Source organism: Anser anser (assembly GCF_964211835.1).
Source record: "Anser anser genome assembly, chromosome: 2".
Classification (NCBI taxonomy): Eukaryota; Metazoa; Chordata; class Aves; order Anseriformes; family Anatidae; genus Anser; species Anser anser.
In genome coordinates this window covers 50,135,424-50,156,953 of record NC_139721.1, presented here as the reverse complement: position 1 = coordinate 50,156,953, position 21,530 = coordinate 50,135,424, and the positions used below count along the sequence as shown (strand labels likewise).

Below are 21,530 nucleotides of genomic sequence, written 5' to 3'. Positions count from 1 at the left end.
CGCGGGGCGGGAGGGGTGAGGAGGGAGCGCGCGCGTGCGCAGCGGGCGGCCGTTGGGGTAACGGCTGCCCTGAGGTGGATTCCGCCTCAGGCTGCGGGCTTCTCGTTGGGGCTGGTTCTGAGGTGGTTGTGAGGCGCTTCTCCCACGTACATTCGGCTGTCCCCCTAAATACGCCACGTAGGGTTATTCCAGAAGTGCTCGCTGGTCCCGGTGCTTTTGGAAGCTTCCATAGTGATGCGTTTCGGTGTTCTTCCAGGTCTCCTGCTCATCAGCTTCGCTTTACTGGACACCAAGAAGTCTTTAAGTGCAGCACTGTGCAAGTGTGTGTGCATAAATAGACAAATAAATTTAGAATACACTTTTTAAATGTAGAATACACTTTCCCTTGAAAAAAGGAGAGGTATTGTCTGTGTTTAATTAAGCATCCCTTTAATCAGCTATCATTTATGCAGTACATGACAGGAATTACGTTTAACGTTTAACCTAGGCTGCCTTTGATCAAGGACAAATGCTCCTTCTGGACAAAACAATGGAAAGTTAGCAGGAGAAAGTCGCCTTAAGTTGTCTTTGGGTGACGTGTGGCCATATATGCATAAAAAAAGTGAGGGTACTTCATCAGAGAAGACCCACAAGGAAAGGAGGGCATGGGCAGGAGTGCCTGAAAAGGAGCCAAGAAGGATGACACCACGTAACTACACAACTCATGTAGATTAGAGTGAAAACTTATTAGATAGAATATGAAGTGTAACAAAGAAGCCTGCATTGGGTGTGCTCGATTTGTGGAAAGTACACCAACTAGCCAGGCCTGAATAAAAGCAGTATTTTTCCCGAGTGTGTGACAAGTGGCTTATTGCACACTGGGTGAAAAATCTGCTCTTTCAGACAGTACTGGTTCCGTGTGGTGTCCCCTTGTCTCTCCAGAGCAGGGAGTTCACTCAGTTGGTGTGAGACCAGTGAGGTTTATTTCCCCACATTTGGTAGTAACCCTAAAGATGCTGGCTAACTGATTTAAAAGTTGCAGCTTGGTAACTCATTCTATAGCATAACTATATTTATTTATTTATTTATTTATTTATTTACATTGTTGGGGATATTTCAGTCCTTATTACTCTGGATAATAGAACTGTACCTCATCCAACTTTATGTTGTGGGTTCATTGCCTCAGGATATTTCCAAGTCCAGGCCAATATCCACATTAGCAAGCAATTTAGGAAAGTCTGAGTGAAATAAGGATTGCTGAGGATCCGACAGCCACGTACTAGACGTGCCAGTCCAGCCCAGTTCCAGTCCAGTCCTGTAGATTCAGTGACCACTAGAGGTGGGGCGGGTTAGGTATGTTCTGGGGATGTGCCTGTAGTTTTGTCGTCATTCGAAAGGAATTGGGTTTGCACACACCAAGACGAGGCATGACAAGTGGGGACAACCGAGGGGGTTGCTCCAAAGGTGTCCTCCTCATCCTACCCTAAACACTGACGCAGAAGTACCTCATGCGCCCCGTCCTGTTACCAGGCTAGGGCTAACCTGGAGCAAGTCTTACCTGAATGCAAGTAGTGTGCTTGCTGGGATCGACATCGGCAGCCTTGCTGTGCGTGTCCACCCCTGTTGGTACACCCTGCTTGCTAATACAGTCACCGTCCAGGTTTATTTGCCTATAAATTTACATAGTGATGTGTACACTTCCCTCCATCAGAATGACTGGAGAACAGTGTCATGAACCTCGGTGTTAGCCAAGGTTCGTAAATGACCTTGAATGTGAGAACAAAGTTTTTGAACGGCAGTATGTGACAGGTTTTCTCCCAGAGATTTCTGGTTTCCCATACAGATTTCTGGTAACAGATTTCTGATCTAACAGACAGTCCACACGAGTAATTCAATACTGGCAAGCTATATAGTGTAAACCTTCTGCAAATATTCTTTTGTTAATATTTGAAATATTTATAAAGTGGTATTTTGATTTTTTAATAGTTCTTGAGGCCTTTTAAAATGATTTTCCAAATATTTTATTGGTTTCTACTGGTATTACATATATTGGATTAATTGTTAGAAAGTGTAGTGATGTTGCTGAACAGAATAAGATTTCTTGTGTATAGATCATATTCCCTAGAGACATTTTGTTGTCTGTAAATTTCTCACTTTATTAACTGAAACAGGGAACTGCCTACCTTGAGAAGTCTTCTTTCTAGACACACTTCATTGAAGCACAGTTTGTCCTAGACAAATAGAAATTTTCAGCAGCTGCAGTTTTTGAAAAAGCTGATAGTATTATTTATAACCCCCCATATCAGCTCCTCTTTAATGCATGATAATCTGCTGTCACTTTACAACGAATGCAGCAACATGTGGTCTCCTGCTTTCCTAGAGTAACACACAGAATACTTTCCAGATGAAAGATACTTTAATCACTGAGCAGCCTGTAAACTTCCTGGAGGATGATAAAAGCTTTTTTTTTTTTTTTTAACATTACTGCTAGCTTTGTAAATTTAACACCATGTTTTCACTTCCCTCTTTCTTAGGAACATGAAGCAAGTCAAGGTAGATTTTCTCACGTCCTTCCATGGAATAGTAATTTGCTGAACAGCAGGGATGTTGTAAAGAAGCAAGCATTCTTGTAAAGCATTCAACTCCAAAAACTCGGAAAATCGCAGGTCGTGGTATAGACTATGAGTAAACTTCCAACTTTGCACACAAGGTGGCAGCATTTTGAAGCACTGATTTCAGTGTGAACGTGCTAGCAAACGTCACTTTCTTAACTGCAAGAGCATAAACTTCACAAACTTTTCAGAAATGTGCTGTCTTCAGAAGTTGCGGTGATTGTGAACAGGAGCGCTCGGGCATGGATTTACTGTAGGACTCGGGGACTTGGGGGAGGAAGGAGGAGCTGCAGTTGCCCAGGTGGAGTATCTGGATAGAACAGGTGTAACCCCAAAAGGATTTCATGTTAATTTAGCCTGATTTACCAAGTTTAACTGTAATACTGGTGGAGCGCCTGTTGACTACAGCTAAGTGAAAAAATACTTGCTTCTAAGTTATGCCACTTTTTTACAGGAGCTGTAATTCATCCGATACATGGATCATCCCACTAATTGTAGAGGGTGCCCTACTGGGCTACAGCTTCAGGAGATGCAGTGACCCTGTGTGACAGCTGCCACCAAAAGGGGGAAGCCTCTCCCACTGTCCTCTCCAATTTCTTTCCCCACTCTCAGTGGTGGGCTCCAGCTCCTTACCTCACGCCACCCTTTCTCTAGCACCTTGCCCCGCTAGACATGGAAATTTAACTTGCTGAGCTGGCAAAAAAACCCAAAAAGTTAAAGGCCGAGGGCCATATGACTGGAATCAGGGATAACAAAAGGTAGGGGAGGAGGAAGAGCAAGCCTTCTGCTTTTGGCAGGAGGGAGCTGTTAGCGTTGGTGCAGCTGCTGGTGAAACTGCAGCCCTAGGGCAGGCTGCATAGTTGCAGGCTTGAGCTCTTGATCCCCAGGTCAACCACAGCAGCCCAGCCAGCACAGAGGTCTTGCAGCCCCTTTGACACGCTAACACACCCTGGACCTGCCCTGCTGGTTATCAGGTATCTCATCTGAGCAAGCAAGTGGCACTGACAGAGGCAGAGGCAGCAGCTGCTTAAACCTCACAGCTGCAATTAACCCTGCACGCACTCCTTGGGCATCGGAAGAACACTTCAGACAGCTCAGCTAAGGCCACATGTGAAGATGATTTGAACTAGGGGTTTTCTAATGGCTCAAATTTCTAATTGTTCCTTTAATGGACCTGAAGGGCAGCTGAGACAGCACAGGGCCCTTGCTTCCACCCTTGCAGCAGATTCAAAAAGTCCCTGTATCATCCAGGAGGAGTGGAGGGGCTGGGTTCTTGCGTCTCCAACAGAAAAAAAGGGACAGGAAAATTGGATCCCACAGAGCAAGAAGATTCTCTCCTATGAAGAAAGGCTGAGAGAGCTGGGGATGTTCGGCCTGAAGAGGATAAGGCTCCAGGGAGACCAAATTGCAGCTTTACAATATTTAAATAGGGCTTATAAAAAAGATGGAGAGTGACTTTTTACTTTGGCAGGTAATGATAGGACAAGGGGGAATGGTTTTAAACTGCAAGAGGGGAGATTTAGATTAGGCATCAGGAGGAAATTCTTCACTCTGAGGGTGGTGAGGCCCTGGCACAGGCTGCCCAGAGAAGCTGTGGATGCCCCATCCCTGGAGGTGTTCAAGGCCAGGCTGGATGGGGCTTTGGGCAGCCTGGTCTGGTGGGAGGTGTCCCTGCCCATGGCAGGGGGGTTGGAAGTAGGTGATCTTTAAGGTCCCTTCCAACCCAAACCATTCTGTGGTTCTATGATTTTGCCAGTGAAGAACTGCTGCCCATTGTGGCTGCTGGTGCATTTGGCAGCTTTTTCTTCTCTTGGAATTAAAAACAAGACAACAACTATAAAAACAAAAAACATGCCTGGGATATTCTACAACAGATCGGCTGCTGTTGTAACTTTCCTGGCTGGCAGGAAGTGTTGCTAACCTACCCTGGGGAGGAAATCCAGCATACATGTTGGAGGTATGTGGAAAGACCCTAGGGCGATTCGCCTGGGCTTTTTTATGCCTTCCTTCTGTCTTTTCATTGCCATGAGTGTTATAAGGCTCTTTTTGAGCAGCTGGCACCCTGGGGTGAGAACAGCACGTGACTCAGGCTGAAGGGTGCCGGTGTGTGGCAGCAACTCAGCGACTCTGGGAATGAGTTTCCTCGTTTTTCGCAGGGTGACGGTGCATTGGAATAAACTGGACTGGACTGGGACACGTCCAGTTTGCTCGCGTGTTGAATTTAAGAATCTTTAAGAAATTGCTTCATTTTGTTGACTTCAAGGGCTCAAACAATTGCCTGCTAGATCTCAATTGGAAAAGGTAACTTGCAGCTGAGAGGAGGTACGGAGAAGCTTCCAGAACCGCATCCTGGGTGTAATTCTTGAAAACGGAGCCCTTTTCCAACTCCTGTAGCAGTCAGTCTAGAGTGATTGTGACAATCAGCACGTGGATGTCTGGAGCTTGACACTCGCTGCCGTACTGGCATGACCTTGAAGAGCTGCCTCAAGTCACCAGCACTGCATTGCCATTTTCTCGGCACCAGCTCCTGTAGAGTCGTGCACTGTTCTCCACAGCCCATTCCGGTTAAGTCTTGTAAAATGTACCGCTGCGTGCCCTGGTTTCTAAAAAAAGCATTGATCCTCCCTTTGTTCAGTGTGAATGTATGCCACGGGTTAGTTTCTTTGCATTCGTAGGACCACGCTTTCCCTTATATTTTAAATTTTCAGATTTTCTAGATCTATTTGGCGAGAGTGTACCTAATACATTAAAATCTTGGTCTTTGTGTTCTGATACTAAGTCAGCTTAGGTCCAGTGTGGTTCCTGGGTGACTGAAGGCCTCACAGGTATAAACTGTACCTCGCGTTGACTCCAAGAGCAAGCTGAGAAGAGGTGGATGTTTTGGAGCAAGTACATAATTTGCACTGCTGCGAGCAGGGGGACTGCATTAGACAATCTCCAGATGTTCCTTCCTACTTCAGTTACGACCCGACTCTGAACTAGGAGGAAAATTTTCTTTAAGAGGTGCCTGCAACCTTCGTGACTTGGAATTTCATTCTCCATCTTTCCACCAACGCGTACATTGTTTACTAACAGCGTTCTCCCGTCTCCAACACTTTGTATCCCTGTTGCTGTCTGGTTGTTCAGACCCCGTGAAAAGCCAAGGACCCGATGAATTCACTCTTCTGAATAGAGGGCACACTCTGGGCTCAGTGTTTTGGCTTACTAGCGAAGCTCAGTGTACAAGGTCTAAAGATATTACAGAGCAGGAGTGCTTCTAGCACTTCTTACTTCTTGTTGTGTCTCCTGCAAGAACTGAGGTGTCTACACTTCATGTTTCAGAAAATCTGACCACAAAAGCTTGAAGATGGCCATTGTAAATCTGATTTTTGTCACTTTGAACAATGCATTTTCCCTAACAGGTTGTAAGCAAAAGCACTGTACACTGGGGGTGGGAGACACGCACTTTTAAACAAACATCTTTATAGGCATTTATAAATGTAGATTTAAAGAGAAACGTCCCATGTGGATCTCTACAGGGGATTGGACCTAAGTGAAATAAGACAGTGCAAAGAGACACAAGTTCTGCCACGTCACTTTTATTTAAATGGTAAGGTGTGTTTTTAATATAAGCGGTTTTATTTTTTATTAATAGTTGACGTTGAGTTTTGAACATACTGCACCTGAACGATTTTACAAATATAATACACAATACACAGTTTATTGCTCGCTGTTTTTGTAGGAACATAACTTTTGTAATGGAAATGAATGTACGGATGAATAAGGCACCCTACTAATATGCTGATTTCATCTGTTGTAGCAACATGCACAAAATTTTGTTTCACTTTTACAAGTCACTTTTCTCGTTTTCCTTATCAGTGAAGAAGTTAGATTTTATTATTTGCGCAAGGACCAATGCCTTGCCCTAAAAAGTCAAAACCTAAAAGCACTTTCTGATTTTTAATTTAACCTTCCACCTTACAAAACTAGCTTTCCTACAGCACATCCTGATTTCTTCTTCTTCTAACGACAAAAAGTATTTTTGTTCTTCCTTTGCCTTTGCTGTTACTAGGAAACATGCCTCGCAAGAGGACTGTTCACATACTGCTTGTGACAGAAGACCTGACTTGCTTTTTTCTCCACGTTTTCTTGTGGTTCTGAGCCTGCTCAAAACATAACAATGAAGACGCCTTTGCACTTTTACTGCCTGATCTTGTGTGGCTAGGCCCAAATCAGACAGTAGAATGAGAGGGGATCTCCACGGAAGCTGGTTAAAAGATTTAATTTCAACGTGCCCTAAATTAGGACTTCCCAGCAGTTTCAAAATGCGTCTAACTGTCCTTTTTCCTCAGGGACCCGCTTTAGCTCTCGCTCTGCTGCAGGGCTGAGGAGAACGCTGATGTCACAACCTCTTGCCGAAGTGCTGACAAAGGATCACACAGCAAACCAGAGAGACCACCCCCCCAGCTCCCACCTTTCTTTGAACAGTTTGCTACACCCGTTTTAGAAATTAGCTGAAACAATAGCAGAGGCAATGGGTTCAGATTATTTTTTTTAATTTAAAACAGACTTTTTGATAGTTTCCTAATGCTCTAATGTTTATTCTTTAAAACTGAAATGTTCTCGCAGGGTAATATAAACATAACAGACAGAATAATTGAAATTACCAGTTATATGAAGTATGCATTACATATATGATAACACCCGGCTATACACAAACATTGAAATGCAAAATGTCTTTCAATTACATAAGTTATTACAGTACTGTTTTAAAGGAATCTTTTGGTTATATGTAAACACTATAAATAAACTGTTTAAAAAATCATGTAAAATGAATATGGCATTGACATCGTTTAAAAAACAGTAACTGGCCCTAAATCTGGACACTCTCAGGGTAAAACAGCAAAAGCAGATCAGTCTAATGCTACGGAATAGTATGCTGCAATTCAGACCTATCTGAAGAACCAGTGCTTCTTCGTGTTCCTTCCTTTTGTTTCCGTATTTTAAGATTTTCACCTAAGGAATATATCAACTTTAACTATGTGTGACAGGATAATAAATGCTATTTTGAGTGTTGCCATTCTGATATTAAAAGCCATCTACATTAAGTCTCCTAAATATATAGTAGTTTAAATTAAAATCCTGAGGAATTACAATCTATTTACTTGATGGTTTTGGTTAAGTGCAATTTGATGTATGCAGAATGCTGTTTCATTTAAGGTCATTCTTAGTAAGGCATATTAAAAATAAATACAAAAGTGACAACGTAATATTTAGTTTCTTGCTACAAAATCTTAGGCAAAAAATATTTTTGCATGTACTAATGGACGTCATCCATTTGCTGGCTTACAGTAGTTAAAATTTGTGCATTAAGCTTAACTGCCCTTGTCAGAATGTGCCACTGTGCTACAGTAGTGGTCCAAAGCTACATGCTAAAGATTTTGTTTCCATGCTCAAACACAGCTTGCACGAACTGCTTGAAGACTCTGTCCATGTAAGTGCACTTCCTTGGCCATATTCCTTCCAGAAAACCAATGTGGCCTCCGCAAGAAGTCAGAACCAAAGCAACGTTTGCGTTTTGTTTGGCAGTTTCTACTGGTATAGCTAAAAGGGTGGGGGGGGAGAACTTTAAGTACTTATTCTTCTATGAAATGCCAGCCACCGAATAATTTTTCTCAAATGTTTGTCACACTATATATGAATAAAAATGCACATTAACATATGCTTAAATGTACCGCAAGAGGACTTAGAACCATAGCTATGTTAAAAGACATTTATCTCTTCATCATTAACTCACCTTTTTTGTAGGATTTTTCTGGCTGCTGTAAAACTTTCAGAAATCATGGGTTCATCTTTCTTACTGATGTAACAGCACTCATGTTGACGCATATTTATGATTTGGTATATATAATATAAACAAAAGGGCAATCAAGCCCGTAGTTTTTAACCCTTGTTGCAATATCCAACTTTGGAAAAAATGAGGAACTTGGGAACTTAACTGTGAATCCCATTCTTTTTTTTTAGGAGACTGCAAACACAAAACTGTTAATGCCGTCACGAGCTAAAATTAAAGAAAATTCTGGGTTGTCATCATTATTGTATCTGTTTTGCCATACATTTACACTGCATGTTTAGGGCACACCGTGAAAACAAAGTGGGAGACAGTTCTCACCCTGAGGAACTCATCATCTGAATATACCCAGGAAACAAAGTAAGAGGAAGGCAAACAACCGCACAAGGACACAGAAATCCACCCCACGTTATTCAGTAGGTTCGTGGTTCTCTGCTGTACAGTGACTACTAGAAAATGCCTTAATATACAATTCAGATTATTAGACCAGATACACCAAGCGTTTTTCTTTTGCTGGGTTAGTTTTCAGCTCCCTGACCTGGTTCACAACACTAATACCAATATATGAATGGCAGCAGACAGACTCTGATGAGGGCTACGGTGAGGTGGCCACCTCACAGCCAGCCTCCAGTTAGCTTAAAGGGAGGCACCTCTTATCTTGAATAAGCACAGATGTGTGGCTTAACCAGCGCTCGCTATCACCTGGGCAGCTACCTTTGTGAAAGAAAATAAAGGTCAGTTAGTGCAGACTGACAGCCGAGAAAGCATATGAATTTGCAGATTATTTATTTCAGTGTGGTGGGATGATGCTCATCCTATGAACTGGCTGACACAATGGTGGAGCTTTATGGAACTCTGGTGTTTGTGCTCTTGATGTAAAAATTAGCTACTTTAAGTGATTTCCTCAGAAATTGTAAGTACACTGAATATACTCCTGAACAAGCAGAAATTTCAAGCATTTCAGTGAAGAATGCCTTTTAAAAGTTCTGATTTTGAAATAATGTACCTCATGGAACAGAAAAAAAATAACACAAAATTTGTACAGATTTTTTGATTATTCAGGCTAACAGAAAAGAAACAGCAGCAAAAGAACACACGTTTTGTCCAGAGAGGAGTAATAGAGGTTTCACCGAATTGTCAAAAAAAGGTTATGATTCCACAAGAAAATAAATCTGATTTTTAGGTCATACACTGCTAAATTAAAAATGCTTTGGCACTACAACAGAAAGCAGTGAGTCATTCACAGGACTTCTATTGCTGCCTTGTTTATTTAAAAGTATTTCTGAAGAGAGACACTTAATCAGGGTCACTTTTGGGGGGCAGTTCAGCTGTCCACATCCCCTTCTGACTGAACTTTCCTGAGAGACCTCCCCCCCTTTCTAGGGGCCTGCTTTCCTTTAACCTTTGCTACCTCAGAGGTACATTGCTACCTCAAAGGTCATTATCCGTGAGCAGTCATTATCCCTGCACATCTTTAGCTTCTTTATGCCCACGTTCCTTCCTTTCATTTGGGTGCTGGCAGACTCACTGCTGTGTGCCTCTGATGCCGATTTGCCTTCATTTTCATCAGCTCGGGTAACAGCACGTCGCCTGTTCCTCAGCCAAAGGACAGCCAGGCAGAGCAAGTCACGCAAGACCCCAAATGCGACAACTGCAGCAAACAGACGTGCAACTTAAACAGACGGGGCAGGGGCGCAGGGCCTGCAGGCAGGCAGGGGAGCAGCCTGTGCCTCGGGGGCCTGTCCCAGCAGCGTATGGAATGTGCTCTGCTCCGCTCCAGGGCCTCAGCACGGATGCTAACCCCCCAGCACTGTTAGCATCTTCTATGACTGTTTTATGGTATTCCTGCCCGTCATATAAGGTACTCGATTGTGTCCTGGTGGAGCACAGACTGTGAGCTCCGGAGAGCAGTGGGGATTCTCTTGAAATGTGTGGGATTCTTTGCTACTCAGCACCATTCATTTATTTCACTCTCTTTCAAAGTTGCATGCATTTAAGCAGTTTATAGATTCAATCATTTAGTAAGTGATTTTGATTCTTTACTAGGTGGAAGAAACCATGTTTCTCACTGTCTCTACAAAAAGTCCTTGAATTTTCCTTTGTTCAGCTGGAAAACTGGAAATAGCACACGCGGTATCTGGGCCTTCTAAAGCACTGCAGAAGCAAGGCTAAAAAGAGAAGTCGATGAGATAAAAGCATAGGGCCTGACAGCCTGGACGAGGTAATAGCACAGGCTGGAAACCAGAGATGCAGCAGTGTGTCAGTTCTTGCAACCCAAAGCATGCCTGAGCTTCAGGCCCCACGCTCCGCAAGCACTCGCCTGGAGTCTTGCCTCAGTTATCCGCCCAGGCGTCTCTGGTCTGGCTCCCCTGGGTTCTCTGGATGAACACCCTGCGGCGTACGAAGATGGTGGCTGCGATTCACGTGAGCTTCTGCCTACCGCGAGGGTTATTTGTACCAACCTATCTGCCTGTCTTCCCTCTAGTGGTGTGTGGGCCATTCCCACGCTGGTTGGTAATAGCGGGGGCTACGTGCAGCCTGCCTCTGAACAGCCCCAGCAGCTCTCCCCTGCAAACCTAGCAGCACCGTGAGGCTGCTCCTCTTCTGTGCTGCTGGGTAAGGCATGAGCCACACAGAGACCTTTACGAATGTCACCTTCCCCATCCCGAGAGTTCGCCCTATTCCATCTCACATTCATTTACAACTGAATTCTGCCACAGATTATCACTCGTCATAAACTGCAACACGGTGCTGGATATGCAGCCTTTTATTTCCATCCGCAGTGAGGGTTTTTAGCAGCTGCCAAATTTGACCTGCTGTTGCATCCCTGCTCTTACCTCCCCCACGGTGCACAGGAAAGCCTGCCCCTGGCATAGTCAATCTTGACACAGTTGGGTCACCATTTGTGTGATTCCTCCCCAGCAGAGTTTCTTGCTCTGCAGCTCCTCAGGAGAAGAACTGAAAAATTCTGTGTTGCTCTCCAGTGCCAAAATGCAAATGATGCTTGGCAGTGGTGTGGTGCTTTTCTCAAGACTGTTTCCAGGGTCTCTTAGCCATCCACAAGTAGACCCACAATGCAAAAGAGCAAATTCTGCAATGTAAAGGGCAGACGAACGGAGCACTGGATGTGACACACTCTGGGTTACAGGGTGGCATGCCAAAAGACACTACTGTTCATTTTTGTCCAAATTTAACCTTGCACATATGCTTCTACTGATCAAAATCTGTGCTGCTGTTTGATCCAGCAGTGCACAGACTTGTTATTTGTTATTAGAACCACAATGTAAATACGCATGTGCAGAATTACCTTGTTCAAAATCAATTTGTTTTATGTACAATAAAAAAACACAATCCGTTGGGCTGTTTACGTAAGTGGATGCAAAATAACACACTCTAGGTTTGGATTCACAGGGACAAAGAAGTTCAGTACAACAAAAAGTTCAGGACAATGGCCGTTCAGACATGCACTTACTTGGCACAAGGGATCAGGAGGGAGCTGGCACAGTCCCTAACTTCAAGGGCAGGCTTTCAGCTCGAGCACAGCACACACCAGCAGTAATTAGCTAAGCGTTAGTATGGTGAAATATAAGTTGGATTTCAGTTGGATGCTTAATAAACTGCTCAAAGTCTCTTAGGAGGAAAATGCCACTTCAGATGAAAAGTTAAATATGACACCGCCAATGAATGCTATCATTCCATCTTCTTAATTTGACACTTGCAAAATAAAAGGGCTTGACTTGGTTATATTACATACTTCCTCAAACAATGGCTTGTTCCAATTAGTGATGGTGAGCGAAGTGTCACACAGTGAAGAAAGCATTTGCTTTCATTACTTAGTCATATGCAGTATGAGAACTGCATCCCGAAATTAAATTTCAGGTACATCAGCTGCCAAGCTCTATGAACGTTAAACATCAACATTAAGGAAGGAATGCAAATGAATTGTTTCTTCCTAATACTGGATTAGGATCAAAGGGTGTATTTTCACAATATATTCAACAATGATTCCCGGAAAATACAAAAGGTATCAAAAGCTATACGAGAAGTGGTCAGGTAGTAAGAGGCAACAAAAACAGCATCAACGCTTTTTACAGGAAGTCTCTCCTGAAGTCTAAGTTGCGTAATGACAGAGGAGACCTGGGTTTGCATCCCCCAGACTCCGTTATAGGAAGACAGGTGTGGCTGGCTTTGTAAGGGACATTTAATCATGAAGGGATTCTGGCACAGCTCTCTCCCTAATGGGTTTTCTAGGCCTGCTTCCCAAATGTCTGAAACTATCTACAGCTATCTACAAGAGCAGTGGAAGGTAGCTTACAAGGTGATAGGTATTATTAGGAGAGATGAAGCTTGATGAGGAATGAAATAACCAGTTCCCGAAGTCAGCAGAAGACTGGGGCTGGCTGAGAAGAAGGTCTGTGGCTTTGAATCCCTTACACAACTGTCAGTGGAAATTGCCTCTGGTGCCACAGGCTAACCTGTGTCCACACGCTTTCAAGTCAGAAAAACAGTTGCCAGAATAAAGTCACCTCCCAGATTAACACCAGACCTTCATGTTTGCTAACACAAAAGAGACGGCAGAAGTGCCAAGATGAGTGACCTCCAGTAACTGATGGCATCAGCCGTAACTCCTAGGCTGCTAATCAGGGTGCCCTTTGTTTCCTGCCAGCACAACTTTTCACTAACTAAAAAGAAGCCAAGGATACACACACGTAACAAAGTCATGCTGTTATTAGCTGTAAGTCAACATTTCCTCTGGTAGCCCTTCCTAAGGCAAACTAGTCACCACCACGACACTGGTTTACAGCCAACAGTGTAACTCTGTGGACAAGGAATAAATTGATGCTTACCCACCCACACATTTTAATGGAGAAAGGCAGGTTAGGTTCAGAGCTCAAGAGAGGATGGACAGTCATTACCACAGACTAACATTTCTTGTTTCAGATTCTTCATGGTACCTTACCTCTCCTCTCTCTATGCTGCAAGACTTCCAAGACATTTTTATTATCGAGTTCTAACAATAGGTTCAATACTTAACCTTACACAAGGGACCGTCCCTATAATCAACTGTTCACAAAGAGCTGTGTTTCTTTTACAGACCAGTTCCAAGGGAGGAGGGATCTGCTACAGCAGATCAAGGGGACTCAATCTTCTGGTGAGTCAATCTACAGAATCCCAGAACCAGTGAGAGCGGAAGGGACCTCACAAGATCCCCTAGTCTTAATTCCCCTGCTCAAGCAGGGTCAGGTACAGCAGGCTGCTCCAGACTGTGTCCCTTCAGGTTTTGAACAATTCCACAGATGAAGACTCCACAACCTCTCTGGGCAACCTGCTCCAGTTTCTGACCACCCTTACAGTAAAAAACATGTTTTCTTGTGTTCAGACTGAAGTTCATGGGGTCAGGTTTGGCTCTTGAGGACTGGAGGTTGGCTATATTCTAAAATGAAGAGACAGTGGCATGGAGTATCTCTGCACAAAGGTCCCAGTCTCAGTGGGAAAAAGGTGGAAAAAGTTATCATATCCCATAGGGACACAGGCACGCTCTCTGGTTCACTGCTGCTGTTAATTGTGCTAACAAACCAGCTTACTCCTGTCACGGTGTTTCATTTTAGAAGAGAAACTACAAACTGAGCTAGGGCTAAGCATGGAGGTGAAGCCATTGCTGCCTCTCTAAGACACCTGATAGGCAGAAGCATGGCACACTAGATCACCTGCCTTGTAGTACTATGGGGGAGGTCATCCCTGGGGTCATAAGACCCACAAAACTTTATCTTCAGGTGACTGGGCAGCTTTTACATTCGTACACAGATTTTAGGGTCATGGCCATATCCACTCTCATTTCCATGACAGTATATGCTTGTAACAGAAACCACAACTGGACAACTTCAAGAAAAAAAGTCCTGTAGAAGCTAGTAAATACAAAGGGATTAACTCTGGCTCAGAACATCTGGTTCCGAACTGTTAATTGTGGAAGGTAGATGCAGTGTTCTGGAAGATTATTACTAAGTTTGTCCTGATCTTACATCTTTTTAGGCCCGTGTTTTGGCCAGTAAGGGATAGGTAGTTTGGCTGATCTAGAGTCACCATCTTCTTTCCTCCTATTAGGAGGCTGTCACCTCTTTATATTGTTCACGCATAGCATGGATGTTTTTTACTCAAGAGGAGAAGAAAACAGACTGTCTTTTCCTAGTGCACTCCACTGGAATGGCCCTTTTCTCTTTGTGTCGTATTTGTCTCCAACGGTTCTTCAAACTACTAACAGTAACATAAAGTATGAGCGTGTTTCTGTATGTGCTATATGTATAGGCACACATAACTAGTACATACACACATACACAACCCCTTCCAATTCCTTCATTCTTCTGTTTGTTGTTCTAATCTGTTTACTCACTTCAATTTTGTGTCTCATTCTACAAGAATCTCATTTGTGGTGGCAGAAAAAAACTTTCCTGAAATAAATCAAGTGAATGAACTTCAACTTCATACATGGGAGGTGTTCACTACTGAAGACTGGGTCCTCAACCACCTGCTCATTATAGCAATTTTCCTCTACATTAACTTTTTTGTTCTCTCTTTTCTTCTCAGACACTGAAACCAATACACAAACTGCAGGAACAAACAGATCTTTTTTAAGACAGTTAACAACAGGATTACAGATCAAAAGCAAAATGTTCATAATACTCATGTGGCTGGCTGAAAACAGAAAGAGGAAGGAAAACAGGGTTTTCAGCCTATCAGTTACTAGCTGATATTGCTGCTTCACCACTTAGGTTTTTATCAATTTTACTGTGTCTCCTTTGAGAAGCTCACCTTGTCTGTATCTCTTCCTTTACCCTAGATTTTGGTCCACATGCTAACCTACACGTTTTCTTACTTTTCTATTTTCAGGCTCTGGAGTTTATGTCATTGGGATCATGAGCAACAACAGCTGAGAACTTCAAGTCATCTGAAACATAAGCAAGTCCCGGACATTCTTTGTAGGGACTGGCTTGAAGAATGGTAATGGAAAATATTTGGTTTCACTCTTGTTCAACTCTGAATGTCTACAATCCAGACATATGTATCTGAGCTCTTCTTTATAGGCTGCTTCCATACTTTGTGAATAGAAATGGGCACTTTTGGGAGCAATACACCTGGCATCTTTCATATAGCGAAATAACTCACACCCTAAAATTGCATATTTCTTTTGACTATAAAGAGGCTACCTACTAAGGGCTAATGACTGCCACCCCGTGTGCTCCTGCATTCTGTTCTAATCAGGCGTCTCTGTAATCAGCTATTTTGCACAGATCTTATACTACGTAAATTGCAAGACTGATCCACTCCTGGAGGTTGTGACCCTACATGCAAGTAGTATTTATATAAATCTCCACACATAGTTCATTCTCAAACCTGTATAGTTGGTCTTAAAAGACTGCACAGACAGAGAAGCATATTTTAAAAATCATAAGCTTACCATGACCCGGTGAGAAAACATCATCCACAGAGTTCAGACATAACACTGGAATTCCTACTGACTTCAGCTTGCGACATGGGCTAGCGTCTTCATAGTAATCATCAATTGTACGGTAGCCAAACATGACTGAAGTGAACTGTTTATCAAATTCTCTAACAGTTCTAGCCTGAAGTATAGAATTCAAATAGGGAGTATGTCAGCATTTGGAAAAGAGCATCAAGCTAAATCAGAAGCAACATTTCCACATACCTTCATCACGAGATCCATGTCAAATAATTTTTCCAACATTTGTCGATGCCTAAAGAGAAAGAAAGAAAAATTGGAGGACTTGTTTTCTGCAATAGAAACAGAAGTCCTCTGCTTTATAGATACATTTGAAGAAATAACTTCCTAACAAGAACATGCTTGTTTTTAATTTTCTGTCATATTCAAAATCTGTCTGGAATCCAAGAGCAGAAGAATTGTTCATTCATACACAGGCACATCCAGCAACATAGTCAAAATCCGCATGACAAAGATGCCAAAGATAAGAAAATTCAGTATTTGGAATATAAAATACACTCTAATTTTGCAAAGCAAAGGATGAACTAGTCCTTTCCATGCTTTTGCAGTCAAAGCTGACTTAAAAGAATTAGTATTTAAATATATATATACACGTATAAAACTCAAACTCAGTATGTGCAGATGTCTAAAAAATTAAATCGGTTCACTTCATCCATAAATCTAGAAGTGCATTACTCTTGTGCTGACACCCTTGAGGAGCAGAGAAATTTAGTCACATTGATGACAATATTTTTTGCAAAAATCCTTTTGATTTCAGAGCCCACAGAAGAATGCACACAGAACAACGTTGTGAAATGTCATTACAGCATTAATTTTCCCAATATTATTGTACCTGCTGTAGATCTCATGCTAACATCCTTCCACCTTGCCAAATAGTTCAGAAGGCAACTCACCTGCTGATGGAGGATTGTAGACAAGTAGTCAAGTAATAGTTGAAAAGAAGCCAGTTTAGTGGCTTCTCCAGAGACTCTACAGACTCAAAAACATTCCAACCCGCAGAGAAAATTGCAGCTGCCATTAAAGGAGTGTCTCTGCCAGTTTTGCCCAGGTAATTTAAAAGAAGCATGCTACAAACAGAAATGAAAAACAGAAACATATATACTATCAAGTTGTTTGCTTCAATCTAGAGCAAATATAACAATCAGCCACCTTTTTGTCTGTTTTTCCACATAGTTTCTTGTATCAGCTTTACAGTTGTGCCTAATACTTCTAAAGGGTAGTGAATGTCATCAACATATGACTCATGAAGTTTGCTTTCTCTCTACATTCAGAGAGGAGCTGAGTGCACTGTGTAGGATGTAGGTAGGAGTACATTTAAAAATAAAGAGAGATGTACTAGTCTTATTTATATCACCGAAGGGGAGGAAAAGGTCAAGTGAATGTACCTTACTCATGGAACAGGTATACTCAATTGTTAGCAAGTTTTGCAATTTTACAACTCAGTCTTCCTGATCTGGTAAATCTCATCAGTCTGCCTGATAAATGCAAGCCACCCCAGGCACGCCTGCCCCATTTTATGAAGCTATCTTTTTAGTTGAAGGTTGAATACCTTTACCATACCTCACGCATAAGAGAGTACAAAGAATGAAATGGTAGATAATTAATAAAAATAACAAAATTATGAGCTAAATAAATGGTATAAAACTTGCCTTTCTGACCAGCTACAACTTACAGTCTGTACTGAAGATGCATAATTGAGTTGAAAAAAGGGAGAGTTCACCAGTACCTGACCCTTCAGATGTTGAAAAAATAAATTACCAAGAGGGTAGTACAAGAAAAATAGCAACAAAAAAGCTGTCTTACTTCACTGCCTGAGGCCTCAAGGTTTCCAACCAGCATTTTAACACCGAGTCTTTAAGTCAAAACATTATAAGCTCCACGACTTAATATAGCTCGCTGGAACACCAACACTATACCTTAGCTTCATCTGTCATACTTCAGGAGACAGCAACCTGCAGCAAAAACATCACGTAACCACCTTCCAGCACAGATAATTTATCCCCGTGCACTACCTACGGAATTATAGGATAGCAGTGCAAAAGGGAGATGAGCTCCTACCAACTTGCCAGCAGATAGGAACCAGCTGGAAAAGAACATCAAACACTGCTTGGGAATGTGCACCTGGAAACTACTCAGGTAGCCAAACCCAGTGAGGAAAGTCACCTGTTGCACAACTAGGAGTTAGGTAGCGTGTGTTCCCTCTCACCTACAGGTGAGAGGGACCTAGGAGGAACCTATGAACCACTGGTCTATATTCTCTAAGGATAAAATTGAGACATAAATCAATAAAAATGTTGCAGTAGTAGCAGAAACCACTTCTCTAACTGAATTTACAGAACATATGTGCTGGAGAGAAGGTAAGCCTCTTTCCAAAATATTATGCACTGAAGATCTGGAGATCATTTACATTTTTACCTTTGTGAATTGAACGCCTATTTTACTTCTCAATTGGGCAAACATGTCCTATATAACTTAACTGGCTCCTCACAATAATTTGAAAAAGAATAAATTATGAAAATTGTTGGAAGATTAGGACAAGTGGATGATTTTCACGGTATGCCTCTAGTGAGATCTCTGCTCCTGCCTAATTTTAAACATGTAAGTGCTCCAATTAATTTTGAAGCATGGAAGCAGTCCCCATGTGGACTCCTGATGGAGTTCAAAAAGGAAATATCCTGAAGGTGGAAGAGGGGTGGGGCTGCCTGAGAGAAACAGTCATTGCCCAAGCATTCAGGGGATGCAGTCTGGAAAAGCGAAGTTCATCTGGAATTGGAATTAGCACGTGACACACAGGACAACAAGAAGGACTTCCATAAATACACTGGTACCAAAAGAAAGGCTGGGAGCAAGCAACAACCACTCCTTACCCCTCAGCAGTGAAGTTGGTCATTATCATCATAAAAGGCAATCAGATCACTCGAGCATGCTTTGTTCTTGTCGGTCACCTCCTCCTTCCTATGACTGGAAATGGCTTCCAGAGGATCTTCCCAAAGAACAGAGGTTACACGGAGGAACCTGTATTCCCTCCTGGTCCCACTACACAACAGAGCAGGCAACCTTATGACAAAATAATTGTAAAAGGCCAAGGCTACCTTTTTTCCCTGTCTCTATCGCTGAAGTCTGTCCTCAAACCTTCCAGGTCCCTGCACCTAAATGCAGAGTACGGAAGAGTGAAGTATTACTTGCAGCAGCAGAAGATTGAGTTAGGGCCCAGTTATGCAAACTGGACATACACGGGACCAGGTGCAGTGCACCAAAGCTCCAGAAGGAGACAGCCAAGGTTTTTGTAAGACTGCTGCCTATCACTTTTGAAATGTTGCAGCAATTATGGGATACTCCTGGAGCCTGGAAAAACAAGAAGCCACACACATCTACAAAAACAAGAGAAAATACTGTCTGGTCAGCCTAACATCAGCACTCTTGGTCTATCCATTGGAAACTATTTCCAAGAATGTGAAGGCCAAGAAGGTGACTGGTAACAGCCAGAATGGACTTACCAAGGTCAAAACACGCCTGAGCAACCTGACTGCCTTCTATGACAAGCTGACTGCTTTCGTTGATTAAGCGAAAGGAGTGGATGCTGTTTATTTTGACCTTACAAGGTTTTTGACAATCTTCCACGTAGCCAAACTGGAAATGACAGGATATTAACAGGTGACCTGCAATGTGGGTGGAAAACCAGCTCAGACTACCAGGCTTAGAGGGCTGTGGACCAGTTCTTATTGGTGTTACTCCGGGATCAATACTGGTGCTAAGAATGTGCAACATCTTTATTAACAACTGGATAATGAGATGGACTGCACCCTTGGCAAGCCTGCAGGTCAAATTGCGGGGAGTGGTTTGTGCACTGGACGACAAAGCTGTCATTCTGAGGGACCTCAACAGGCTGCAGAAGTGGACTGGCAGACACGTGACAGAGTTCGACAAAAGAAAATGCAAAGAGTTGCACCTAAGACAGATTCATGACTGGAGGGAGAATGGCACTGCTGAAAAGACGAGGGCAAGCTGAACACAAATCAGCAATTTGTGTACCCGTGCAGCAATGAAGATGATTAACGACACACTGTGCTATGTTAGCACAAGCAAAACAAGCAGGTCTAGTGAAGTGATTTTTTCCCTGTACCTGGCACTTATGAGACTATCTGGAGTAGTGTGCCCAATTTTAGACTTCCCAGAAAGACTGACATCAACATACTGAAGAGGGCTGTATATATTCATACTGAAGACACTAGCAAAATCCCAGCAACACCAAGGGAAAAATATTGGCTTAACTGACTTACAGGGCTTCCAAGTTACTTAGTTGATTATCAGTAACTATATTGTTTGAACAAATCTGTATTTATCCCAAAGCTCCTGCAAGTCATTAGAAGATTGATGTCAATATACAGGTCTATTATCTGCCCACTGTCCATGAAATTTATCAGAAAGAAGGGAAGTCTCAAAAAAGTGACTACTGTCTGAAGTACTTCTAATGGAAGTTCTCTTCTCCAGTTTTTGTTAAAGAGTCTGTCTGAATATTTCTCCTAGTTTCTTGCAGTGATTTTTCTAGCAACTGTTCTATCACTGTCTGTTCTAGCTATGCTTTCTGGAGAAAAGCCAGGACACAGCAAGTCTTAATACCACCTTATAATCAACCCATACTGGTTTCAACAACAATACTTCTGGCTTCCGAGCCAGACAGAGCAGATAATCACATCTCTTCCAGAATAACCTACCCCCACACTGCAGAACCCAAACAGAATGAAGATATATCTTCTAATATCCAGAGATTGCTAAGAAACACAGTACGTTAATTCGAGTTCCTATTTTTTATCCCTCTGTTCGAAAGATGGGCTCCATAGCTTCCAAAGATTTTATTGCACACCTGCTTGTCTATCAATCTGTCTGTGCTTCCTGTCTTCTCTCCCAGCCAGCTTCTGAATGCTGGCCACTTTCCACCTTACTTGACACAAAGCTAAAAGCTTCGAAGGTGTTAAGCTTCTAAGAGCCTTCCAAATATTGACAATTACAGGCAGACTGAAATTAGTCGCAGTTCAGTAAGTAACATAAGTATTTCAGAGTAATCATTTACAGTCATGCTACAACAGTCCTATTTATGATCATAGTTAAGCTGAGACTTCTGTTACATAATACCTTACCCTCCCATAGAAACACCGGCTGCCATGAACGGAGCTGAGGGGTGCAAGCTGTGTATGTGATGAATAACTGCCTCTAAATCCTCTGTATTAGCTGCACAGTAAGTCCTTGGTGTCTGTAAGGAGTCACAGGGAAAAACGCCATCATAAGCTTTTTTTTATCATCCTTTAAGGACAAAGAAAAATGTACAGCAGTTCTTTTATATAATAAGATAAATTTATCGCGAAAGTGCACTAAATGGCAAACATTTCAGGAGGAGGTGGAGGAAGGAATTATACTTGCTATCATTACAAAACAAAACAGGTGACAAATACGTTCACTATCTGCAACCACCAAATCATTAGATGAAAACTGAACACGGAGTCACTAGCTAAACTACATAGGCATCGGTGTTTTTGAAATACCCTACAGAAATGAAAACACATCATAAAGGCTGTAATTTAGAGAAAAGAAAGTT

The 21,530-nt window shown here is 42.5% G+C and overlaps 1 protein-coding gene and 1 long non-coding RNA gene across 3 annotated transcripts in view; one reads left to right on the top strand and one right to left on the bottom strand.

The window, feature by feature from the left end:
* The first annotated feature begins 16 nt into the window (after positions 1–16).
* On the top strand, positions 17–7,967 carry LOC310893229. Its single transcript, XR_014578830.1, has 2 exons — positions 17–2,892; positions 3,046–7,967. It is a non-coding gene; the product is annotated as an uncharacterized lncRNA (long non-coding RNA).
* The window catches only part of ABHD3 (abhydrolase domain containing 3, phospholipase), a 23,973-nt gene continuing 8,596 nt past the window's right edge, over positions 6,154–21,530 (bottom strand). Inside the window, exons 5-9 of one of the 2 annotated variants that reach the window (XM_083821868.1) lie at positions 21,076–21,188; positions 16,831–17,004; positions 16,124–16,172; positions 15,875–16,040; positions 6,154–8,174 (exon numbers count right to left, since the gene is read on the bottom strand). In XM_083821868.1, the coding sequence (XP_083677994.1) occupies positions 7,996–8,174; positions 15,875–16,040; positions 16,124–16,172; positions 16,831–17,004; positions 21,076–21,188 (681 nt within the window). In that variant the 3' untranslated portion in view covers positions 6,154–7,995. The remainder of the gene's footprint in view (positions 8,175–15,874; positions 16,041–16,123; positions 16,173–16,830; positions 17,005–21,075; positions 21,189–21,530) is intronic. The other variant, XM_083821869.1, reaches the window with a different exon arrangement.